At 39.8% G+C, this 23,877-nt stretch overlaps 1 protein-coding gene across 2 annotated transcripts in view; it reads left to right on the forward strand.

Annotated features, from left to right (window-relative positions):
* LOC117386327 (tetratricopeptide repeat protein 39B) overlaps positions 1 to 23,877 on the forward strand; it is a 36,382-nt gene that overhangs the window by 7,598 nt on the left and 4,907 nt on the right. Inside the window, exons 2-14 of one of the 2 annotated variants that reach the window (XM_033983672.2) lie at positions 10,473 to 10,507; positions 12,061 to 12,165; positions 14,012 to 14,143; positions 14,965 to 15,026; positions 15,271 to 15,338; positions 16,231 to 16,295; positions 16,572 to 16,677; positions 16,769 to 16,834; positions 18,233 to 18,341; positions 18,443 to 18,510; positions 19,874 to 19,933; positions 22,028 to 22,189; positions 23,548 to 23,639. In XM_033983672.2, the coding sequence (XP_033839563.1) occupies positions 10,473 to 10,507; positions 12,061 to 12,165; positions 14,012 to 14,143; positions 14,965 to 15,026; positions 15,271 to 15,338; positions 16,231 to 16,295; positions 16,572 to 16,677; positions 16,769 to 16,834; positions 18,233 to 18,341; positions 18,443 to 18,510; positions 19,874 to 19,933; positions 22,028 to 22,189; positions 23,548 to 23,639 (1,130 nt within the window). Of the gene's footprint in view, positions 1 to 10,314; positions 10,508 to 12,060; positions 12,166 to 14,011; positions 14,144 to 14,964; positions 15,027 to 15,270; positions 15,339 to 16,230; positions 16,296 to 16,571; positions 16,678 to 16,768; positions 16,835 to 18,232; positions 18,342 to 18,442; positions 18,511 to 19,873; positions 19,934 to 22,027; positions 22,190 to 23,547; positions 23,640 to 23,877 lie in introns of those variants that run through there. The other variant, XM_055229104.1, reaches the window with a different exon arrangement.

A 23,877-nucleotide genomic window follows, 5' to 3' on the forward strand; every position in this document is an offset into this window, starting at 1 on the left:
TGGCCTTAAATGTTCGTATTCGTTATTTTGAGTTGATTTATTTTATGATTTGTTATATTGTTGTTGGTTTTTTTTAGTTGAGTTCATTAATACATTTTTTTAGTTTATTTTCTTCATTTATTATTATTTTTTTTTACCCATTTTGAGTTTATTTTTTCTTAGTTATTTTGAGTTATTTATTTTATTTTTTTGAGTTATTTATTTATTTTATTTTTTGAGTTATTTTGAGTTCATTAATACATTTTTTTGTTTATTTTCTTAATTTTTTTTTAGCTATTTTGAGTTTATTTTTTCTTAGTTATTTTGAGTTGATTTATTTTATGATTTGTTATTTTGAGTTATTTATTTTATTTTTTTGAGTTATTTTGAGTTCATTAATACATTTTTTTGTTTATTTTCTTAATTATTTTTTTTTTTAGCTATTTTGAGTTTATTTTTTCTTAGTTATTTTGAGTTGATTTATTTTATGATTTGTTATATTGAGTTATTTTTTTATTTTTTTTTATTATTCATTTATTCATTTTTTTTAGTTATTTTGAGTTTTTTTATTTTTTTTGTCTTTTTTTTTTTTCCCCTCTCTCTGCACCTGCTGCTGTCAGACTTGTCATTTTGGTCTTAAATGTTCGTATTTTGGGTTTTTATTTCACTATTGTGTCTCTAAATCAACATATGAACATTAATACCAGACAAATCAGGCGTTTCTTCCGCTAGCGTTAGCAACAGGTTTGATTGACAGCGTTGCTAAGCGCCCGCTCCCTGCTAAACCAGCGACACCAACGGGAAGCGGCGTTACCTTCAACATCCTCGCTCTGGATTGACTCTTTGGTTGCTATGACACTCACGGTCGGAATTCCAAACGTGGGACTGTGCTCCAAATTAGCCGCTATAACTGCTAGCCTCGATTAGCTTCATTTGGAGCTGAACGCTGCGACGTCGCACTCGTTTAGTCACTTTTTTACACAGTTTATGACGTAGACAGACTAATAATAAAGTGTTAGAAAAGTCCAGGTCTGTTTTTAAGGAGGAAACGTTAAAACACGACTTAACGCTCAAAAGAGTCAAGTTAGCGTAATATAGCACTTCATCCGTTTTAATTGGTCCGGTTGGCAGAATAGATTTTTCTTTCCTTTTCTCTTTGTCATATTGTGTTAACTTCCTGTATTGCACATGTGGCATCGTCTTATCCCTGAACCTTTTAGCGATTCGCCGTTTCCCACAAGCTTCTGCTGAGTTTGCTTTTTTTTTAACACAATGGGCGAGAAAATTCGATCGTGGAGCTAAAACAGCGTCTCGTGTTTTATAATGAGACGCACTGGACGGTCTGTGTAAGTCGGAGGATTTGAACCAACACGGACACGCTTATTTCTTAAACGATTATCTGTGGTGTTTTTAACGGAGCGATCCACAGCTGCTCCTCTGTTCGGAGAAGAATGTGGTTTTGGTTTGGAGGTCGCACTTTGGAGGAGTTTATGTGTTAGCGGCATTTATTAGAGATGGATCGCAACGTTTTAGCGCGTCGTTATTAGCCTTAAATCTGTTTGTTTTGGCTGACCTGCTGCCGAAAGAATACGCGTAATTCTTTATTTTAACCCTCTGATGCATGAATTATGAAAGCCTTGGTCAAGATTTTTTTTCTGAAGTGTTTTTATTCTTCTCAGGACGTGAAACAACATTGTAAACTGCCTGTAAAAATGAATTAACTAAGAAAACCAGAGGACATTTACTTGCAGTTACACCGACTGACCACTGAATTGACCTCAATGGAGTGTGGCAGCAGAGAGCACTCTAGAGTCTGATGCATTAAAGAGAAAGTTATGTTTTAGTAGCTGTCCATGCACCAGAGGGTTAAAACTTAAATGCAAAATGATAACGGCGGAAAACATGGCTACAGCTCTTTTATACGTTTGTGATTTAAAAAAAAAAAAGAAGGGGGTTATAGGCGAGTTTGTAGTAAATTTGGATGAAAAATGTCCATAGTAAAAGGAAAAATATAACGTTTAGCTGCTCGTCCAAGCCGCTTCTTCTTCAGTTCTGGTATGATTTCTGCTTTATCTGTCTGAAGTTTGTGTTTTTTAGGCTAGGTTTAATGTTTTTAAGTGTGCATTGTGCCTGAGTTCTACTTAGCGTAATCATTCAAGCCCCTAATGAGTGATTTCACACCTATTAGCATCCCGGCTAGCCCAGTTGTTTTCTTTAAAGCTCCAGTCAAATGAAGCTCATTGAGGCGAGCAGCTATGGGGCGAGTTTGGACGCTTAGCAACGCTGTCAATCAAACCTGTTGCTAACGCTAACAGGAGAAAGAAGGCGCCTGATTTGTCTGTTATTAATGTTGATATTTTGATTTACGGATATAACGGGGAAATAAAAAGCCCAGGATCATGTAGAGCGGGTTAATACGAACATTTAAGACCAAAAAAATAAACAAAAAATAATTAATACACTCAAAATAACAAAAAAAAAACCAAAAAAAACCAAACAAACAAAAAAACCAAAAACAAACCTCAAAATAACAAAAAAAAATAAATAAAAAATGACGAACATTAATTAATACGAACATTTAAGACCAAAATGCCGAGTCTGACAGCAGCAGTTACACAGAGAGGAGAAACAAAAAACAAAAAATAGACTTCAAATAAACCTCAAAATAACTCAAAATAACTCAAAACCCCCTCCCCCACAAACCTCAAAAAATGTTAAATAAAAAAAAATAATAAAATAACTCAATATAACAAATCATAAAATAAATCAACTCAAAATAATTACGAAAACAAAAACCAACAAAAACTCAAAATAACAAAAAATAAACTCAAAATAAATAAAAAAAATGAAGAAAATAAACAAAAAATAATAATTAATACACTCAAAATAACAAAAAACCCTCAAAATAAACAACTCAGCAAAACAACAAAAACTCAAAATAACAAAAAAAAAACAACAACCTCAAAATAAACAACTCAAAAAAACACAAAACACACACACACAAAAAAAAACAAAAAAAAAAACAGGATCATGTAGAGCGGGTTAATACGAACATTTAAGACCAAAATGAATCTGACAGCAGCAGTGACGTGGATGGATCACTTCCTGTTTGTAGCACAGATGCTAGCAGGTTAGCTCTGTCCATGTATATAAACACTCTGTGGCTTTATCGTGTCAGTGGGGGAAGGACAGGATGGATTCTCGTGACTTTTTACAAATATGGTGAAAATGCATTTTTCTGTGTGAGGTTATTGTCATGTGCCAAACACATTGTGTATTTGCATTACTGTGTTGTGTTGTGTCAAATGAATCCATTTATGTGCGTTAGTGTGTAATCTGATTAGGCCCAGTGAGAGTCAGCAGACACGGCTAATAAGATAACAACAGGAAACAATGGACGACTGTGGACCGGGGCTGGACCGGGACTGGACCGGGACTGGACCAGGGCTAAACCAGGACTGGACCGGGACTGGACCAGGACTGGACCGGGACTGAACCAGGGCTAAACCGGGACTGGACCGGGACTGAACTGGGACTGGACCGGGACTGGACCAGGACTGAACCAGGGCTAAACCAGGGCTGGACCAGGACTGGACCAGGACTGGACCAGGGCTAAACCAGGGCTAAACTAGGACTAAACTAGGACCAGACCAGGACTAAAGTAGGACTAAAATGGGGCTAAAACAGGAATAAACCAGGATTAAATAAACACCCAGGTTAACTCAAACCAGGGCTAAACCTTTTTACTCTTATACTGATATTATATATAATATTTATTTTTTATTTTTATCATGTCTTTTTTTTTACTGATGTATTTTTTTAATGGCGCTGCACTAGTCCCATGTAAATGTTGTGCTGCTGTGGAGCTCTGGTTGAGGTTAAATGCAAATATAACCGCAGACTTCTGCAAACAGGAAACAGGAAGTCACGACTTTTATGTAAAACTCAGAGCATCAAACCCAGACTCAACCTCATTTGTCCCACTTTGGTCTGAAGAGGCAGATCTGAGAAGAAAAGTGACACTCAGGGTTATTCAGGTGTCGTTGTGTGTTGTTACTTATTATATTAAAATGTATTCATTCATTTTTATGGCTCTATGATCGTGATTCTATGGAAATGGATCGTTAAAACCAAACATTCTGCAGATGGAACAGCTTGAATCCACACAGAGGAAGAGTGTAGCAAAGGGAGCAACGTTTCCATGGAAACAAACAGGAAGCGGCTCTCCTCCAGGCCAGCGTCAGGTCTGTGGAGATGCAAGCTCGCTCAGAGTAAGGACGGAGGCTTTTCAGTGCAGTTTTTAGTCCAGTGAAAAGTGAATTTACAAAAGTCCTGAGTCCTTGAAGGCATCATGAGCGTTTCTGTGCAAATGTCATTTAGTCTGCGCTTTTCTCATTTTGTGATTTTGCTGCCAGTTAGAATCAGACAAACCGTGTGTGTGTTTGTGTGTTGTGTGTGTGTTGTGTGTGTTTGTGTGTTGTGTGTGTGTGTGTGTGTTGTGTGTGTTTGTGTGTTGTGTGTGCGTGTGTGTGTACAGATTCCTAAGTAACTGGCTGATTGCCGCACACAGAGCTGTTTGTGGATGTTTGTGGAGGACATGAGCAGACAGAGTGGTCCGATGTGACACAGTTTACACTAATGTGAGCTCCCAGTCCTTGTTTAGTTGTTGTTTATGTTTCTATTTGTAAATGTTATTTCTTTGGCTGAAATGTGTCACAGTATGGCATTAAACCTACTTTTTTATAGTTCAGAAATACCTCAGAAAAGCGTGCACAGTCTTAATGTGAGCAGGGCAGCTTCTCCACAGATCTGACCGGTGACTTGGCCTCATGGCACTACCTGCTTGTCTCCATGGAGATAGACAAGGTTTATGCCACACTGAGGAACCTTCATCACCCAGACACAGACAGAGAGAGAGAGTACGCAGACTTCACGAAACTGAAGTCAAGATTCAGTCCTGGTTTAGTTCTAATTTAGACCTGGTTTAGTCCTGGTTTAGATCTGGTTTAGTTTCAGTTTAGTCCTGGTTTATTTTTAATTGCAGTCCTGGTTTAGTCCTGGTTTAGTCCTGGTTTAGTCCTGGTTTAGTCCTGGTTTAGTCCTGGTTCAGTCCTGGTTCAGTCCTGGTTTAGTCCTGGCTTAGTCCTGGCTTAGTCCTGGTTTAGTCCTGGTTTAGTCCTGGTTCAGTCCTGGTTCAGTCCTGGTTTAGTCCTGGCTTAGTCCTGGCTTAGTCCTGGCTTAGTCCTGGCTTAGTCCTGGCTTAGTCCTGGTTTAGTCCTGGTTCAGTCCTGGTTTAGTCCTGGTTCAGTCCTGGTTCAGTCCTGGTTTAGTCCTGGTTTAGTCCTGGTTTAGTTCTGGTTTAGTTCTGGTTTAGTCCTGGTTTAGTCCTGGTTTAGTCCTGGTTTAGTCCTGGTTTAGTCCTGGTTTAGTCCTGGTTCAGTCCTGGTTTAGTCCTGGTTTAGTCCTGGTTCAGTCCTGGTTCAGTCCTGGTTTAGTCCTGGTTTAGTCCTGGTTTAGTCCTGGCTTAGTCCTGGCTTAGTCCTGGTTCAGTCCTGGTTTAGTCCTGGTTTAGTCCTGGTTTAGTCCTGGTTTAGTCCTGGTTTAGTCCTGGTTCAGTCCTGGTTTAGTCCTGGTTTAGTCCTGGTTTAGTCCTGGTTTAGTCCTGGTTTAGTCCTGGTTTAGTCCTGGTTTAGTCCTGGTTTAGTCCTGGTTTAGTCCTGGTACAGGTGAGTGAAACATTACGGAACCTGTCCAGCTGCATTTTTAAACCAGGACAAACAATGGTCAGAATCATATTGGCCAATACCAAACACTGTCGCCATGGGAATAAAGATAAGGTGGTACTTACCTTATCTAAACAAACCTGCACTGTGACCGACAACCATTATGTGACTGAAAAAAAAAAAAGCAAAATATCCCGCAGTATGGCATTAAATGTATCTATTTTCTATTCATTGACGTTACAAAAACATGCATTCTTTCTGTGAGCGGGCTTGCCTTTTCATAGATCTGATGCGTAATGGCCAGGTCGAGTTGGAGGTTAAACATACCAGCAATTTATATATCAAAAAGTTACGTAATGCGGCTTAAAAATTAATTAAAGGGCACATTTTATGCTATTTTCTGATCTGCTCTAATGTTATCGTCACAAACAGACCTGCAGTTGTGTTTTTTTTGTTTCAATCACACATGTTTAACACACAAAAATTTCTTCTCTCAAACTGAAAACACTCCGTTCCACCTTGTGATGTCATCATGTGGCGATACAGGAAGTGCTCCAAAGTGTTTTTAAACTCCACACACCTTCATTTCTAGAGTAATTTGGATGATTTCAGCGTCTGGAATTGCCGATTTCTAGTGAACTAAAGGTAAAAAGGAGCCGTTAACTTGAAAACTACCACTTGATGACATCACAAGGTGGAACGGTGCATTTTCAAACATGTGCGAATGAAACAAAACACAACTCCATGTATATTTTTGAGGACGAAACGGCGTTATAAGGACGAAACGGCGTTATAACACGACATACAGCGCACAACATCGTTACGTATCACCTGTGTCGTTAAAGTTCCTGATTGTGAAAGTGTGAATTCTCTAAAACTAATTTTAACATTTTAATTAAATCATAAAATAATCAGAAAAGACTCAGGTCGGCCATGTTTATGACGCAACAATGATTAAGAAAGTCCATTTACCATTAGTGGACTAAAAAGGGGCGTGGCCAGAGCTCTCAAAACTATAACGTAACTCTGACCCAAACTACACCAGCAGGGGGAGCTCATGCAAAAACTGCTATTTATACAGAAAAAAGTATATAAAGAGTTTAGAGATGGGACGATAAGAAATAATATCTTAGTTATCTTAGTCTCTAGTCTTAGGGGGACCCAGAATTGTGAGGCCTCTTGACCCGGGGCCCCCAAATTTCTGTCGACGGCCCTGCTCATCCGTAATATTTTGTGTCAAACTCAATTTCACCGAGAGTTTGGCTGAAATTTGCAAAGATATATATATAAAAAAACACATCTGTGTAACTGCGTAACTCCTGATAAACTGTCATACATTTAAATTGACCCTGTCGCGGCCACATAAAATGACAAGGCGGGCCGCATTTTGCCCTCGGGCCTTGAGTTGGACACACGTGCTCTAAGGTCGTAGTCGTTTTTACTGATAACAAAGCACAATTATACAAAAGTTGTTTAAAAATGGGATTTATTCATGGGATTAAAATTAAAACGATTCATATTTGTCATGTTTTTAAACTTTTTTATTACTTTTTAATCGTTATTGTGATATAATCGGCAATTGCAATAATTTTTTCCTGTGATAATCGTGACACAAAATTTAAAAACTGTCCCACGATTAAAGAGTTTAATCTGGATTTTTACATAAACACCAAAAAATAAATAAATAAATAAAAATAAATCTTGAGCTCACTTCTTCACTTCTGTTTTCTGTTGTTGTCAAATTTAAATCGTTATAATCTAAACTAAATAAAGTCTCATCTCGTTTCATAATCCTCTTTTTTTTTGACGGACAAATAAACGTCTGAAGGTCTGAGTTTCTTTTGGCTGAGGAGCGTCAGAGTTTCCGTCGAGTGGAGGAAGTGCAGCATGTGTTTCAGACTGAAGCTGTGAAACTGAGTGGGACGTTTCACTGCGCTCGGCTCTATATTTAAACTTACACTTTATTTGTGCGTCTGTGTCTCCGCTTTGTGTCGTACTTTGTTAAAATGTGTGTAAAGTCAAAACAAGTGAGACATTTTTAAATATAAGACCGAGTCCGAGACGTGAACAACACAACAACCTGCAAAATAACAACACACAACACACAACGGGACGGTTTGTACATGACAAAAAGATACAACAATAAACCATGAGTGAGGATTTGTGTGTGTGCGTCTGTGTTTGTGTGTGCACATCTGTGTGTGTGTGTGCGCGTGTATGTATTTGCATCGGTGTGTGTGTGTACGTATGTGTCTGTCTGCATCTGTGTGTAGTGTGTGTATGTGTGTGTAGTGTGTGTGTGTGTAGTGTGTGTCTGCATCTGTGTGTATTGTGTGTGTGTAGTGTGTGTGTGAGTATGTGTCTGGATCTGTGTGTAGTGTGTGTGTGTAGTGTGCATGTACGTGTGTAGTGTGTGTGTAGGTTTGTATGCTTGTGCACGTGTGTCTGTGTGTGCAGCATGTGTGGGGGGGGGTGTGCAGTGTGTGATGATTATTTTGTGGGTCATTGTTGTACTTTTTGTGAGTATTCGTGCTGAACTTGTAGTTTTTCTTCTGAGCTGCAGAGTTTGAATAAATAACTTTTGTGTTTTATTTATTTTTTGCAGCTCATGGTCAAAGAGACGACGGAAATTTAACTGATTCAGATGTAGATTTTTTTTTGACAAACCTGATGTGATGTGCAGTAGTTTCATTAGTGCGATGCAGCTGATTGTGTTGTGATAGTGCTCTGAAGGAGGAGGGGCTTAGCACAGAGAGCGAAGGAAGAGGAGACTGAGAGTGTCAAAAATGAAAGTAAAAATTGTAAAACATTAATATGTTGTTTTGGGTGAATGTAGCATTTTCAAAACGGTAAAAGTTAAACTGGAGATTTAAATATGTTATGTGTTACAGTTAATACCCCACAGAAGTAAATACCTCCTCTTTAATACCCCATAGAAGTAAATACCTCCTCTTTAATACCCCACAGATGTAGATACCTCCTCTTTAATACCCCACAGAAGTAAATACCTCCTCTTTAATACCCCACAGAAGTAAAATACCTCCTCTTTAATACCCCACAGAAGTAAATACCTCCTCTTTAATACCCCACAGAAGTAAATACCTCCTCTTTAATACCCCACAGAAGTAAATACCTCCTCTTTAATACCCCATAGAAGTAAATACCTCCTCTTTAATACCCCACAGATGTAGATACCTCCTCTTTAATACCCCACAGAAGTAAATACCTCCTCTTTAATACCCCACAGAAGTAAAATACCTCCTCTTTAATACCCCACAGAAGTAAATACCTCCTCTTTAATACCCCACAGAAGTAAATACCTCCTCTTTAATACCCCACAGAAGTAAATACCTCCTCTTTAATACCCCATAGAAGTAAATACCTCCTCTTTAATACCCCACAGATGTAGATACCTCCTCTTTAATACCCCACAGAAGTAAATACCTCCTCTTTAATACCCCACAGAAGTAAAATACCTCCTCTTTAATACCCCACAGAAGTAAATACCTCCTCTTTAATACCCCACAGAAGTAAATACCTCCTCTTTGATACCCCACAGAAGTAAATACCTCCTCTTTGATACCCCACAGATGTAAGTCGTCTCTGTTGCTGCTTAAGGAGGTTTACAGTTTGTCAAATCCTTTTCTCCTTGTCTGGTTTTGTCAAATAAAGGTATTTCTTAATCTTAAAAAAACAATAAAAAAAAAAACAACAACAAAAAAACACAAACGTCCATTGTCTAAACCAGGACTAAGTCAGAACTAAACCAGGACTAAACCAGGTCAGGTCCCAGTCTAGTCCTGGTTCTAGCCTTATGTCCGTAGGCTGCAGCTGCCTCCCTCTTACACAACACTCTGCTGCTATTAATAGCTCCTCTCTCTCTCTTTCTCTCTTTTTCTCACTCTCCCTTTACCTCCCTGTCTCTCTCTTTCTCTCCCTCTCCCTCTTTCTCTCTCTGTCTCTCCCTCCCTGCTCTCTCTGTGTCTCCCTTCGTCTCTCTCTCTCTTTTTCTCTCTCTCTGTGTCTCCCTCTCTCTTTCTTTCCCCCTCTCTCTCTGTCTCTTACCCCTCTCTCTCACCTCTCCCTCTCACTCTGTCTCTCTCCCCTCTCTCTCCCTCTCTCTTTTTCTTTCTCTGTGTCTCCTCTCTTTCTCTTTCTCTCTCTCTCTGGCTCTCCCTCTTTCTCTCTCTCTCACCTCTCACTCTGTCTTTCTCCCCCTCTCTCCCCTCTCTCTCCCTCGCTCTTTCCCCTCTCTCTCTCTCCCTCTGACTCTCTCGCTCTCCCTCTCTCTCTCTCCCTCTCTTTCTCTCTCCCTCTCTCCCCCTCTCCTTCTCCCTCTCTCTCTCCCCCTCTCCTTCTCCCTCTCTCTCTCCGTCTCTCTCTTTCTTTCTCTTCATCCGTTTGACTTTGACAGTCACATTCAGGTCTGGATAAAATACTGAAAAAATATGCAAAAAAAGAAAAATAAAATCCTATAAATCCTCAGACGTAGCAAAAATAAAACATTTAAGGACGAGTCAGTGAACAGTGAGTTTGTCCAACCCCAGATGTCACTATTGGTTTGAACATTTAGGCAAGATTTGTTTAAAAAAAAAAAGAAATAAAGAAAAAGGAACAGGAGAAATTGTGCTAAAAATATATGAGAAAAAAGAGTGAGCTCAGAGTGAACAGAAGAAAAAGAGTGATGTTTTTTTCACTCTTTTCTCTTTTATGAAACAGTTGAATCTAAACCAGCACATATTTAAAGTTCTGTCTTGTGTTTCTGTGCAGGACTGTTTTGAGGACGCCTTCGACCGCATCCCAGCGTGAGTACGAACATAAAACACCAGATATCTACTTTTATTTTCATTCTGTGGAACGTCCAAGTAAAAAGTAAAAACTCTCAGAAAAGTTACACGATGAAAAATAAAACCTGGACCGACTGCTGTTTGACTTTACACGGGATTTTCTCTGTTTCCTCGTCACACACAGACCTGGAGTGGGTTTTGTTTCATTCTCACATGTTTAACACAAATAAAGTTCTTCTGTCAAACTGAAAACACTCTGTTCCACCTTGTGATGTCATCGAGTGGTGATACAGGAAGTGCTCCACTGTGTTTTTAAACTCCACACACCTTCATTTATAGAATCATCTGGATCATTTCAGCTCCTGGAATTTCTTTCTATCCTCCCCGTCTTTTTCTCCGCTCTTTTATTAGCTCCTTTTGTCCTTCTTTCTTTTTTATTAACTCCCCTTTTCTCTTCTTCTATCTCTCTATCCCTTTCTCTCATTATCCCTCCTTTCCTTTCTCCCTCTGTCTCCTTCCATCTCTCTCTCTTTCTCTGCTCTCTCCCTTTCTCCCTCTCTCTTTCTCTGCCTTTCTCTCTCCCTCTTTCTCCCTCTCCCTCCCTCTCTCTCCTCTTTTTTCCTGCCTCCCCTCTCTCTCCCGCTCTCACTTTCTACCTTTCTTTCTCCCTCTCCCTCTACCTCTCTCTTTTTCTGCCTCTCCCTTCCTCTCTCTCATTTTTCTTTCCTGCCTTCTCTCTCTCTTTCTCCCTTTCTCTCTCTTTCTCTCCCTTTCTCTCTCTTTCTCTCTCTCTCTCCTTTCTCTCATTATCCCTCCTTTCCTTTCTCCCTCTGTCTCCTTTCATCCCTCTCTTTATCTGCTCTCTCCCTTTCTCCCTCTCTCTTTCTCTGTCTTTCTCTCTCCCTCTTTCTCCCTCTCCCTCCCTCTCTCTCCTCTTTTTTTCCTGCCCTCCCCCCTCTCTCTCTCCTGCTCTCACTTTCTACCTTTCTTTCTCCCTCTACCTCTCTATTTCTCCCTCTCCCTTCCTCTCTCTCATTTTTCTTTCTTGCCTTCTCTCTCTCCCTTTCTCCCTTTCTCTCTCTTTCTCTATCTCTCTCTCCTTTCTCTCATTATCCCTCCTTTCCTCTTTCTCCCTCTGTCTCCTTCCATCCCTGTCTCTCTGCTTTCCCTCTTTCTTTTCTCCCCCTTTCTTTCTTTCTTTCTTTCTTTCTTTCTTTCTTTCTTTCTTTCTGTCTTTCTCCCTTTCTCTCCCTTCCTTTCTTCCTCTTTTTCTCTCTATTTCTCCCCTCTCTCTTTCTCTCATCACTCTTTCTTTCCTCTCTCTTTCTTCTCTAGAATCATTTGTCTCATCTTCACTAAACTAAAGTTCAAACGTCGCTCTTTAAACCTGCTGAAAACTCATGACATCACGAGGTGGAACGTCACATTTTGATCTAACTCTAATAATAAAGTGCGACTCAAACATGTGTGAATGAAACAAAACACAACTCCAGGTGTGTTTTTTGACGCACAAACACCTCACATATGTCCATTTTGTGTCACAGACTCTTTCCCTTCATGTTTGTGTTCAGGGCGTGTCACATGGATCTGCACACGTCCATCCAGGAGACTCAGTGTGCGCTCAACCTGGTCCTCAACAACAAGTTCTCTGAGGCTCTGGACCTGCTCAAACCATGGTCAGGAGCAGCAGTAGTAGTATTTATCATAGTTGTAGTAGTAGTATTTATCATAGTAGTAGTATTTATCATAGTTGTAGTAGTAGTATTTATCATAGTAGTAGTATTTATCATAGTTGTAGTAGTAGTATTTATCATAGTAGTAGTATTTATCATAGTTGTAGTAGTAGTATTTATCGTAGTTGTAGTAGTAGTAGTGGTAGTATTTATCGTAGTTGTAGTAGTAGTACTGGTATTTATCATAGTTGTAGTAGTAGTATTTATCGTAGTTGTAGCAGTAGTATTTATCGTAGTAGTTGTAGTAGTAGTATTTATCGTAGTTGTAGTAGTAGTATTTATCGTAGTAGTTGTAGTAGTAGTATTTATCGTAGTTGTAGCAGTAGTATTTATCGTAGTTGTAGTAGTAGTATTTATCGTAGTTGTAGCAGTAGTATTTATCGTAGTAGTTGTAGTAGTAGTATTTATCGTAGTTGTAGTAGTAGTATTTATCGTAGTTGTAGTAGTAGTATTTATCGTAGTAGTTGTAGTAGTAGTATTTATCGTAGTAGTTGTAGTAGTAGTATTTATCGTAGTTGTAGTAGTAGTATTTATCGTAGTTGTAGTAGTAGTATTTATCGTAGTTGTAGTAGTAGTATTTATCGTAGTAGTAGTTGTAGTAGTAGTATTTATCGTAGTAGTAGTTATAGTAGTAGTATTTATCGTAGTTGTAGTAGTAGTAGTATTTATCGTAGTTGTAGTAGTAGTAGTATTTATTGTAGTAGTAGTAGCATTTATCGTAGTAGTAGTAGTATTTATCATAGTAGTAGTAGTATTTATCGTAGTTGTAGTAGTAGTATTTATCATAGTAGTAGTAGTATTTATCGTAGTTGTAGTAGTAGTAGTAGTTGTAGTAGTAGTATTTATCGTAGTTATAGTAGTAGTATTTATCGTAGTTATAGTAGTAGTATTTATCGTAGTTATAGTAGTAGTAGTTATGGCCGGGCGACATGGTGAAAAAATCCATTTGTCGTATCTTATATTTGTCGTGTCTTATTCCTGTGTTTTACATGTATGTCTGCGGCGGATTGTTCTGCAGTTACCGCGGCGACACGATGCACACGTTAGCAAACGGCGCCGAACATGTTTTATATCGTCTGAAAACTCAATAAAAAATACAAAATAGATTTTTAAAAAAGCACATTTTAAAGAGTCTCGGTGATGCTAGCTAACTGAGAAACTGTTGGCTAACGCTAATGCTAATGCTAGCTTGTGACTGTAAAGTTAGTTAAGAGAGACCTGTTGTACTTCAGCTAAGTCAGCTCTTTATGGTCAGATTGTGTGGTGTTTCTTTGGTTTTAAGTCGCACACACCTTCACTAGAACCATTTGCACCATTTCAGCTCATCCTTCCATCATTTTCCGTTCATCAGGGGCCGGGGTCACGGGGTCATCCGTCTGAACACTCACCCCCAGACGTCCCTCACACAGGATGATGTTGATTTTGCGTAACAGATCTGCTTTAAAGCTCACAGGAGTCAGTTTGTGTCACACAGGACCTAACAGAGCCTCAGACAGAGCATGCCTCCAGTTAGCATCACACACACAGGGAATGTTGACTCAGGGCAAAGCAAATACACTCGGTCCACATGAATCGTGCTGAAATCGAAATTGTAACCTGACTGCTAGTGTAGGTCTGAGCAGTTTTTATCGTTTCTCTAAATATTTATAATCAGGTCCAAAAATGTGCTTTAAAATCTGTAGTAAATTTTCGTGGGATTATCCTGATTAAACGAGAGGAAGGACAGATGAAAACACAGAGAGATAATGTGGATATTTAGTGTTTGGTTTAAATGTTTTGTTGTGTTCAGGTGGAAGGACAGTATGTACCACGCTCTGGGCTACAGCAGCATCCTGGTGATGCAGGCGACTATGACGTTTGAGCAGAGAGACATCCAGGCAGCAATGAGCACCATCAAAGAGGCACTCAACACCTGTCACAGGTAACAGCGCTCACAGGACACGCCCAAAACACGCCCAGAAACACGCCCAGAACACTCACAGGACACGCCCAGAACACGCCCAGAAACACGCCCAAAACACACCCAGAACACGCCCAGAAACACGCCCAAAACACGCCTAAAACACGCCCAAAACACGCCCAAAACACACCCAGAAACACGCCCAAAACACGCCTAAAACACGCCCAAAACACGCCCAAAACACGCCCAAAACACACCCAGAAACACGCCCAAAACACTCACAGGACACGCCCAGAACACGCCCAGAACACACCCAGGGACACGCCCAGAAACACGTCCAAAACACGCCCAAAACATGCCCAAAACACGCCCAAAACACGCCCAGGGACACTGTCAGGACACTCCCACGAACACTCACAGGACACGCCTAGGGACACTGTCAGGACACTCCCAGGACACTCACAGAACATGCCCAAAACACGCCCAGAAACACTCCCAGGGACACTGTCAGGACACTCCCAAAACACGCCCAGGGACACTCCCAAAACACGCCCAGAAACAGGCCCAGGGACACTGTCAGGACACTCCCAGGACACTCACAGAACACGTCCAAAACACGCCCAGAAACACGCCCAGGGACACTGTCAGGACACTCCCAGGACACTCCCAGGACACTCCCAGGACACTCCCAGGACACTCCCAGGACACTCCCAGGACACTCCCAAGACACGTGGCTAACTCTTTTCTGCTCATTTTATAAACACAACTTTCCAAACAAACTGCTGCACTGGATTCTTTTTCTCTTTCAGAGAACAGTTTGCCTTATTTCTTATTTTTTGCAGATTCAGAAAAAGAAATTCCATGGTGGGGTCTCTCCTGAGTAAACAGTCCAATCTGCAGGAAGGTAAGCCCCGCCCCCTGGTTTGATGGACAGCTGAGGTCTGTATTGACAGTAGTACGGGGACAGTAGTACGGGGACAGTAGTACGGGGACAGTACTACGGGGACAGTAGTACGGGGACAGTAGTACGGGGACAGTACTATGGGGACAGTACTATGGGGACAGTAGTACGTGGACAGTAGTACGGGGACAGTAGTACGGGGACAGTAGTACGGGGACAGTAGTATTGATTATATTGTGTTTTCCAGAGGAGATGCACGCAGAGCTGTGCTACGCCGAGTGTCTGCTGCAGAAAGCAACGCTTACATTTGTCCAGGTACAGACAAAATTATTACAATTAAATTAAAATGAATACGTCAATACCGGGTAGTAGCGTCCTGGTTTAGTCCTAGTTTAGTCCTGGTTTAGTTCTTTGGTTTAGTCTTCATTTAGTCCTGGTTTAGTCCCATTTTAGTCCTGGTTTAGTCCCGGTTTAGTCCTACTTTAGTTCTTTTGTTTAGTCTTCATTTAGTCCTGATTTAGTCCTGGTTTAGTCCCGTTTTAATCCTGGTTTAGTCCTGGTTTAGTCCCGTTTTAGTCCTGTTTTAGTCCCGTTTTAGTCCTGGTTTAGTCCCGTTTTAGTCCCGGTTTAGTCCTAGTTTAGTCCTAGTTTAGTTCTTTTGTTTAGTCTTCATTTAGTCCTGATTTAGTCCTGGTTTAGTCCCGTTTTAGTCCTGGTTTAGTCCTGGTTTAGTCCCGTTTTAGTCCCGGTTTAGTCCCGGTTTAGTCCTAGTTTAGTCCTAGTTTAGTTCTTTTGTTTAGTCTTCATTTAGTCCTGATTTAGTCCTGGTTTAGTCCTGTTTTAGTCTCGTTTTAGTCTTGGTTTAGTCCCGTTTTAGTCCTGGTTTAGTCCTAGTTTAGTTCTTTTGTTTAGTCTTCATTTAGTCCCGTTTTAGTCCCGGTTCAGTCCTGGTTTAGTCCCGTTTTAGTCCCGTTTCAGTCCTGTTTTAGTCTCGTTTTAGTCTCGTTTCAGTCTTGGTTAAACCGTCTGTAGTGGCCTCTTCAGTTTCAGGTTGGTCTCATTCATTATTCACTTTGTTTGGGGACATGTTTCACCTGATCTCTCCAACGCTCCTCTTCAAACTCACTCCTCTAAACCACCACATCTTTGTTCAAAATCGACCAGTCACTTGTGCATTTGTAATTTCACCTTTTTCATTTTATTCCAGGATGAAAACATGATCAGTTTCATTAAAGGAGGCATCAAGATTCGAACAAGCTACCAGATCTACAAGTGAGTTTGAACCAGACGTGCATGTACTTCTCCCATTTCAAAACAATTAAAAAACAAAATGGAGGTGGCCCATAGTTAGAGTTACATAGTGGACCTTTAATGTTCTGTAATATAAACCACCAGACTCTCAGAGAACTAAATCAGGTCTAAACCAGGTCTGAAATGCCGTAAAATTGGTCTAAAATGGGACAAAACCAGATCAGTCGTATTGTAATTAATTAAACACTTTTATTTTTGTGTCAACACTGAGTTTATTTAGTTTTTTTTCGTCCACAGAGATTGTCAGAATGTATTGAACTCCACTCAAGATGTGAACGGCCAATCAGACGCCTTCAGACAGTTTGAGGGCGGGGTCAAACTCGGCGTGGGCTCCTTCAACCTGGTCAGATCTGTGGTTTTTATTTAACTTTTTAGCTTTAGTCAAATTTTGTAATACTTTTTTTTATGTTTTCTTGTGTTTCTTTTCATTTCAGATGTTGTCTCTTTTGCCTCAGAGAATTCTCCGGCTGCTTGAGTTCATTGGCTTCTCTGGAAACAGGGTGAGTCCGGGTCTAGTCCGGGTACGATCCAGGTCTAGTCCTAGGTCTACAACAGGGGCGGGCAAACTACGGCCCGGGGTCCACACACGGCCCGTCGGGCTTATTAATCCGGCCGAACGTGACCAAATTATATTAAAATAGATAAGAGTAAACCGTGTTCAATTTACCTTTCTGCTGTAATGCCAACGTTTCCCCAAAAGATGGCGCGCTTCAGCTACATCAACCTTGTTCGCGTGTGTTACTTTCTTATTCTCTCATCAGCCCGTCCGCTAAAATTAGCTTATCAAAGAAAATTAAGTGGACAGTGAGCGCCGAGTGTTTAATACGGAGTGGACGACTAAATATTTTTTCTCTGAAGTCCGATCAAAGGCTGTGTGTCTAATATGCCAAGAAACTGTCGCTTTGATACGAACCATGCTAACTACGCTAGCTAGCAGTCAACGCAGGAACAGGCGGCTACAGTTCAGAGGTCGACAGCCAATTTACAAACTCAGCAACGTTTTTTAACCGGCAAACAGCGATTCAAGAGTCAAGTACCAAGGCAAGTTTTTTTTGCTAGCATTTAAATTAGCATACGCTAGCAAACCTTTCTCCGATTTTTAAAAAGAATGCATTTGGAAAACAATTTGCACAATGAGGCTTACATATTCATGCTTTGATACGAAAAGCTGTCAGAAAGTTTGCCCCCTCCTGGTCTAGAAAGAAAACCCCCAACGTCAAAAAAAAACAAAAAAAACAAAACAAAACAAAACAAAGCTAGTTCATTTTAAACATTTTGCAGTAGTACAAAGTTATTCCTCACTTACCTTATGCATTCAGATCATCCTAATTACTCACAGTGATGAGTTTATAAGCATTTTACACAACTCTGAGAGACCAGCGCAAAGTCAGACACGCCACCGGTAACCACAACTAGCATGCTAACAGGACACCGCCGCTACGTCCTCGCTCACAGCCGACGAAAACGCTTTTTATTTCAACGAAAGCGGCTCACAGTTTGACCCTAAGAGCGGCTTTTATGAAATATCTGCACAGGGGCAAAACAAATACTGCTCAAAAACACAAATACAGTGTCACGGTTTGATACGGGACGCAAATTTATAACGCAGAAAAGCCGTCAAAAGTGATTTATTTACAGTTAATTAAGCAGGAAGCTGGCAAAACGCTTAAAAAAAATCAAAATAACTACAAAAAGAGTGGTGTTTATCGGAAAAACTGGCGAGGAGCGACTGTGGAGCTGCTGTTCTTTATACTGGACGTAGATCGTAGGTGTAGGTGTGGAGTTAGTGGCCACGCCCAGACAGGGGGGAGGGGACAAACGACTGGACGACGCACAACAACCTGTTTAAATACGCAACTTGTACTTCGTTTTAACACGGTTTTTGTTTTGTTTTTCAGGGTTTCGGCTTGTCTCAGCTCAGAGAAGGAGCCTCCAACCAGAGTCTGCGCTCCATCCTCTGCGCTCTGACGCTTCTCTTCTACAACACTTACGTCTCACTCATCCTCGGTACGAAACTCGCCGCACGATACGCTCCGTACTTTTCTGCGTTTGCGCACATCTCCCAGCCCTAAATACATATCGTTCTGTGATTTTTGTGGATGTTTTAGGCACCGGGGAGGGAAATCTGGAGGAGGCGGAGGCGTTACTGGAGCCTTACCGACACAAATATCCAAAGGTAAGACTTTTAACGATCTAAATCCGGGTTCTCAAACTCAAATTAACCGGGTGAAGTTGGGTGTTCCGCAAAAACGGCTCAAACGTCATCGCCGTTTTCAACTTACACGAGGAAACGCGCCAATTCTTGTGGATTTTATGCACGTACGTCGTCATTTGTTGAATCTTTTGCGACGGCGCGAGTGACTACGCGCAAAACGGTAACGCCACACGAACATTAAACTTAAAATATAGTCCCGCCGGCCTCAAAATATCATCTCGCGGGCCAGAATTGGTCCCCGGGCCGCGAGTTTGACACTCCTGGTCTACAGTTATTAGTATTGTCACGATACTGAAATTTTTATACTAAGGAATAGACTTGATACTCAACGCTGGTTCTGATACGACAACGATAATAAAAAGTATTTCTTGTCGTAGGCCGGTGCAGGTGGGACCAAAAAGGGGCAGAACTCAGAACTCGGGGCAAGTTTACAGTGTTTATTTACAGTTTGTGTGACCCTGGAGGGGGGTAAACAGCACCGTTTACCCCCCTCCAGTCCGACGCCCCTGGACACATCCCAAAGCCGAAATTCTGTGATTAAACACCGTCATGTATTATTTTAGTTTAGAAAAGTAACTGTACTCTGAATATCACCGAATGGAAGAACAAATATACCATAATACACTGTACAGTTACTCCAAAGTACTCGTCAGAACACGTATTTTCCAAATGTATTCAGCTTCTTCCCAAGTAAATGTCGACTTTCAATTACGTCAATCTGAATTTATAGCGATAATTGTTTTGTTTACCTAAGTATTTGTAAAGTGTAGCCAAGTAAAATGCTGGTTTGCTGCCCTCTTGTGGATATTTGACGCCATTTTTTGAACATAATAGTTTACAGTTAATGCCCTATTTTTATATATATTTTTTTTAATTTATTTATTATTTATTTTATTCGTACGGCATGTGCAAAAATATTAAACAAATGTAAATAAATAAACACAGTCGTACATTTTAAACTCCAAATTCTGTGCAAAGGGCTTTTGTTTTCATCACTTTTGGGTTTAAAGAAATTATATAAGACGACAAAATGGATTTAAATGCAGCAAGTTTGTGTTTCGGGTTAGAAAATTTACAGTAATCAATATGAAATTTTGTGAGGATTTGGATTAGATTTAATACGTATATTTATTTTTTTCCCACATCTTTTTCGAAAACACCAAAAATTACATGTTTTGCGTTAAGTTGTCGGTTTATATCAAGCTTTTTTTCACAAACAGAAGTAAGTTAACAGTTTTACACTAAACTTTATGTCATCAGATTTGAGTTTCCCAAATAAATAACTATAATAATATGATTCTTTATTTTTTTTCTGTGTTTTTAGGGCTCTATAATTCTTTTCTACTCGGCCCGAATCTCCACGCTCAGAGGACAGTTTGAAAAGGTAACGTTTTTGTAAATAGTTTTTCCCAATTCCCATGATCCTCGGCTTCTGAATCACTTCCACGTCATCCGAGCTCAGCCAAGAAACTCCCAAAAACTCCACCCAGAATGCACCTGTGGATCCTCGCTGCACAGTTTTCCCTTTAGGCTTGTCACAATAACCAATTTTGACGTTCGATATACTGCTAAAGAAATCATAGTAATCGTTTTTTGATCGTATGGCTGATGAAAACGGGGCAAAAATCTTTCAGGGAGCGTCAAGAAAACTCGAGTCTTTTTGGTAAACGGCGCGTCAAGAACAAAGACAAGCGTTAGACTTTTCTTCTTCTCCGATCAGAAGGGAGAGAGCATCCGCCTTTTATTTAAACACCGACACAAATCATCATTATTTCAACGTGATTATCAGAACTAACCTTGTTTTCTTTCCACACAAATATGACCTTTGACCCTGGGCCTCCCATTTCCCATTTTTCAATTCGATTACACAGGTTTCTAGTCGTTCCACTCGCATCTCCGCTTCCTGTTTGTCCGTTCCACAGGCTCAGATGATAAAACATTAGCGTAATTTTCTTAAAGGGCGCTGTTGTTCTTTCTATAGGAGGACATCGCCCCCTCTAGCCCCTCCTTCCCGGCGCCGCCCCTGCTCGCTGCAGTTTGCGTCAGAAACATAGAGATTTTCCGGATTATAAGTCGCACCAGCAAAAACAAGCATAATAATGAAGAAAAAAACATATATAAGTCACATTTTTGGGGAATTTTTTTTACAAAATCCGAGACCAAGAACAGACATTTTATCTTTAAAGGCAAATTATAATAAGAATAAACTATGAAAAAAAAGTGACTTATTGTCCGGAAAATACGGTAATTATAACTAAATATGATGTAATTATAATTATATGTAGAAAAATATGATGTAATTATAATTATATGTAGAAAAATATGATGTAATTATAATTATATGTAGAAAAATATGATGTAATTATAATTATATGTAGAAAAATATGATGTAATTATAATTATATGTAGAAAAATATGATGTAATTATAATTATATGTAGAAAAATATGATGTAATTATAACTATACGGAGAAAAATATGATGCACCGTATTTTCTGGAGTATAAGTCGCACCAGTAAAAAAAGCATAATAATGAAGAAAAAAACATATGTAAGTCGCATTTTGTGGAGAAATTTATTTAAAAAAATCCGAGACCAAGAACAGACATTTTATCTTTAAAGGCAAATTATAATAAGAATAAAATAGAGAGCAACAGGCTGAATATCAGTACATCACGCTAACGTAACACATTTATTACACATTTATTCAGCGACATGAAGCACAGACAGAACTGAACACGTGTCTGGTTTGTTAACGTAAGATATTAACAGTTAATCAGATACTCTACGTGTGTGAAAGAAATAAATACTGGGGAATTAAACATGAAATGTATTAAAGAAAACGAGTCAAGTAAATTTTCTCACAGGTATTACAAACACACCAGCGCGATCTAGTGGTCAAACGAGTGAACTGTAACATGTATAATCAACCGTTACATAACACGTAAACGCGTATGTGAAGCACAGACAGAACTGAACACGTGTCTGGTTTGTTCACGTAAGATATTAACAGTTAATCAGATAAATAAAGCAGAAAAAACAAGCAACGAGTTTAGTCTGGATCTCACTCCAAATCAATAAATCCACTGAATTCTTCATCGTCGTTGTCGCTTCTGAACAAACTCCACCAACTCCAGAGGCAGATGAAGCGCCGTTTACTCTTCTGCGTGGCTGTCGTACTGGTACACAAGCTTAGAGCGCCCCCGTGTGGTCGTCAGTGTGACATTAACGAAGATGTGAAACTATATATTTGAATAATTTCACATACAAGTCGCACTGGAGTATAAGTCGCTATGAAAAAAGTGCGACATATCGTCCGGAAAATGTGGTACTTTTGAGAGTTTTTGCCTCGCAGCCTTTATATTCAACAGAAGTTTTCAAATACAGCCCTAGTAATCTGAACTTTGCCGTGTATTTGATCAAAAATCTTGCAAGAATGACAGATTTGTGCCATGTTTTTTTGTCGGTGTGTTGTCCCAGGCTGTGTCCCGGTTTGAGGAGTGCGTCCACAGTCAGAGCGAGTGGAGGCAGATCCATCACTTGTGTTACTGGGAGCTGATGTGGACTCACTCGTTTCAGCAGCACTGGGTGGAGGCCTATCACTACGCCCAGCTCCTGTGTGCAGAGAGCCGCTGGTCCAAGGTACAACCGAGAGAGTAACCTGTGTTTTTTTACAGTCTCCGGGTTTCAGATCATAAGATTCTTACGCAAAATTGAGTTTAAAGTCATGTTCTAATGCATTTAACTTCAACAAAACACAACTCCAGGTCTGTTTGTGATGAAAAATGCAGTTTTTTGTTGCCAATACATTGAGTTTAGGGCATTTACCTTTGGGATATTTCATGGCAAAGTACAGTGTAATCAATAAACTATCGTATTTCCAGTGTCTAATGGATGTAACGTGAGACAATTCTACTGCGTTATATAAAGAGACGATAAACCGTGACGTCGAGGAGCAGAAAAGGGAAATAAATACAGAAAAGGAGATAAAGCAGAAGTTGTCCATAATGTTTATGCTTCAGCTCTTCAAACACTCAATTATTAAACCTTTTTTTTGTCAATTGATTGTGGCTCAGTGGTGTTTGAACGTTCACCCAGTAACCCAAAGATCAGTGGTTCTATAAGCTATTTTACAAACAAATGCTAAGAAATAAACAAATCAAATCAATGCTAATGCTAACTTTTATTTAAAAAATCTAACAAAACAACTACAAGATTGTTTCTAAGTTTAAGTTATTTCAGTCTATTTTAATATTAGGCTCAGAAATTAGCCTTAGCATTAGCGTTAGCATTGAGACATAAAAACATAGTGAAGTTTTCTACTCATTTGTAAAGTGTGGAACATGTTGTCAGCTCCGTTTCTACTTGCTGATTCTGGATTTATGGATTTTAATGTGGAGATACAGATATAATTAAGAGAGAAATGTCCGTGAATAACGTCCTAAACACCAGAACTAGCTGAGTGCTGTTAGCTATTTTATAAACACACTCTCTTCTCTCTGGTTAAATACCAGGGAGAAGAGGCGGGGCTAGTGTTAAATACCAGAGAGAAGAGGCGGGGCTAGTGTTAAATACCAGAGAGAAGAGGCGGGGCTAGTGTTAAATACCAGGGAGAAGAGGCGGGGCTACTGTTAAATACCGGGGAGAAGAGGCGGGGCTAGTGTTAAATACCAGGGAGAAGAGGCGGGGCTACTGTTAAATACCGGGGAGAAGAGGCGGGGCTAGTGTTAAATACCAGGGAGAAGAGGCGGGGCTAGTGTTAAATACCAGGGAGAAGAGGCGGGGCTAGTGTTAAATACCAGGGAGAAGAGGCGGGGCTAGTGTTAAATACCAGGGAGAAGAGGCGGGTTTTCAGTCTTAACCTGTTTTAAAGATTTCAGGTACAATTTAGATTTTATTTATTGAGAAAACATTTGTTATTTTGTTATTTTTTTAATTTTCGTCTCTCGCTCTTTCAGTTATTTTGAAGAGGAATCGTGTATTTTCTTGTTTTTTTTTAGGCGATCTACGTGTACCAAAAGGCCGCCATCCTCAGCATGATGTCTGAAGAGGAGGTGAAGAAGACTGGAGAAAACATTGTGGAACTTTTCAGGTTTGGAATCACTGAAATCACCAAACATGAACATTTACTGTGTCATTTTTGTTTAGTTTTTTAATTCACGCACTCTCACTTTTTTGCCTTAAATTAGATTTTTTAAAATACATAAATAAAAGAAAGATATCTCAAAGTTCCTATATTTAACTTTTATTCTTTAATTTAATCTGTTCTTGTCCCCAAAGCAGCAGTTTGTGAGAAAATCAGACCTCTCATCTCATTATAAATAAATTCT

This window comes from Periophthalmus magnuspinnatus, chromosome 18, assembly GCF_009829125.3.
Source record: "Periophthalmus magnuspinnatus isolate fPerMag1 chromosome 18, fPerMag1.2.pri, whole genome shotgun sequence".
NCBI lineage: Eukaryota > Metazoa > Chordata > Actinopteri > Gobiiformes > Gobiidae > Periophthalmus > Periophthalmus magnuspinnatus.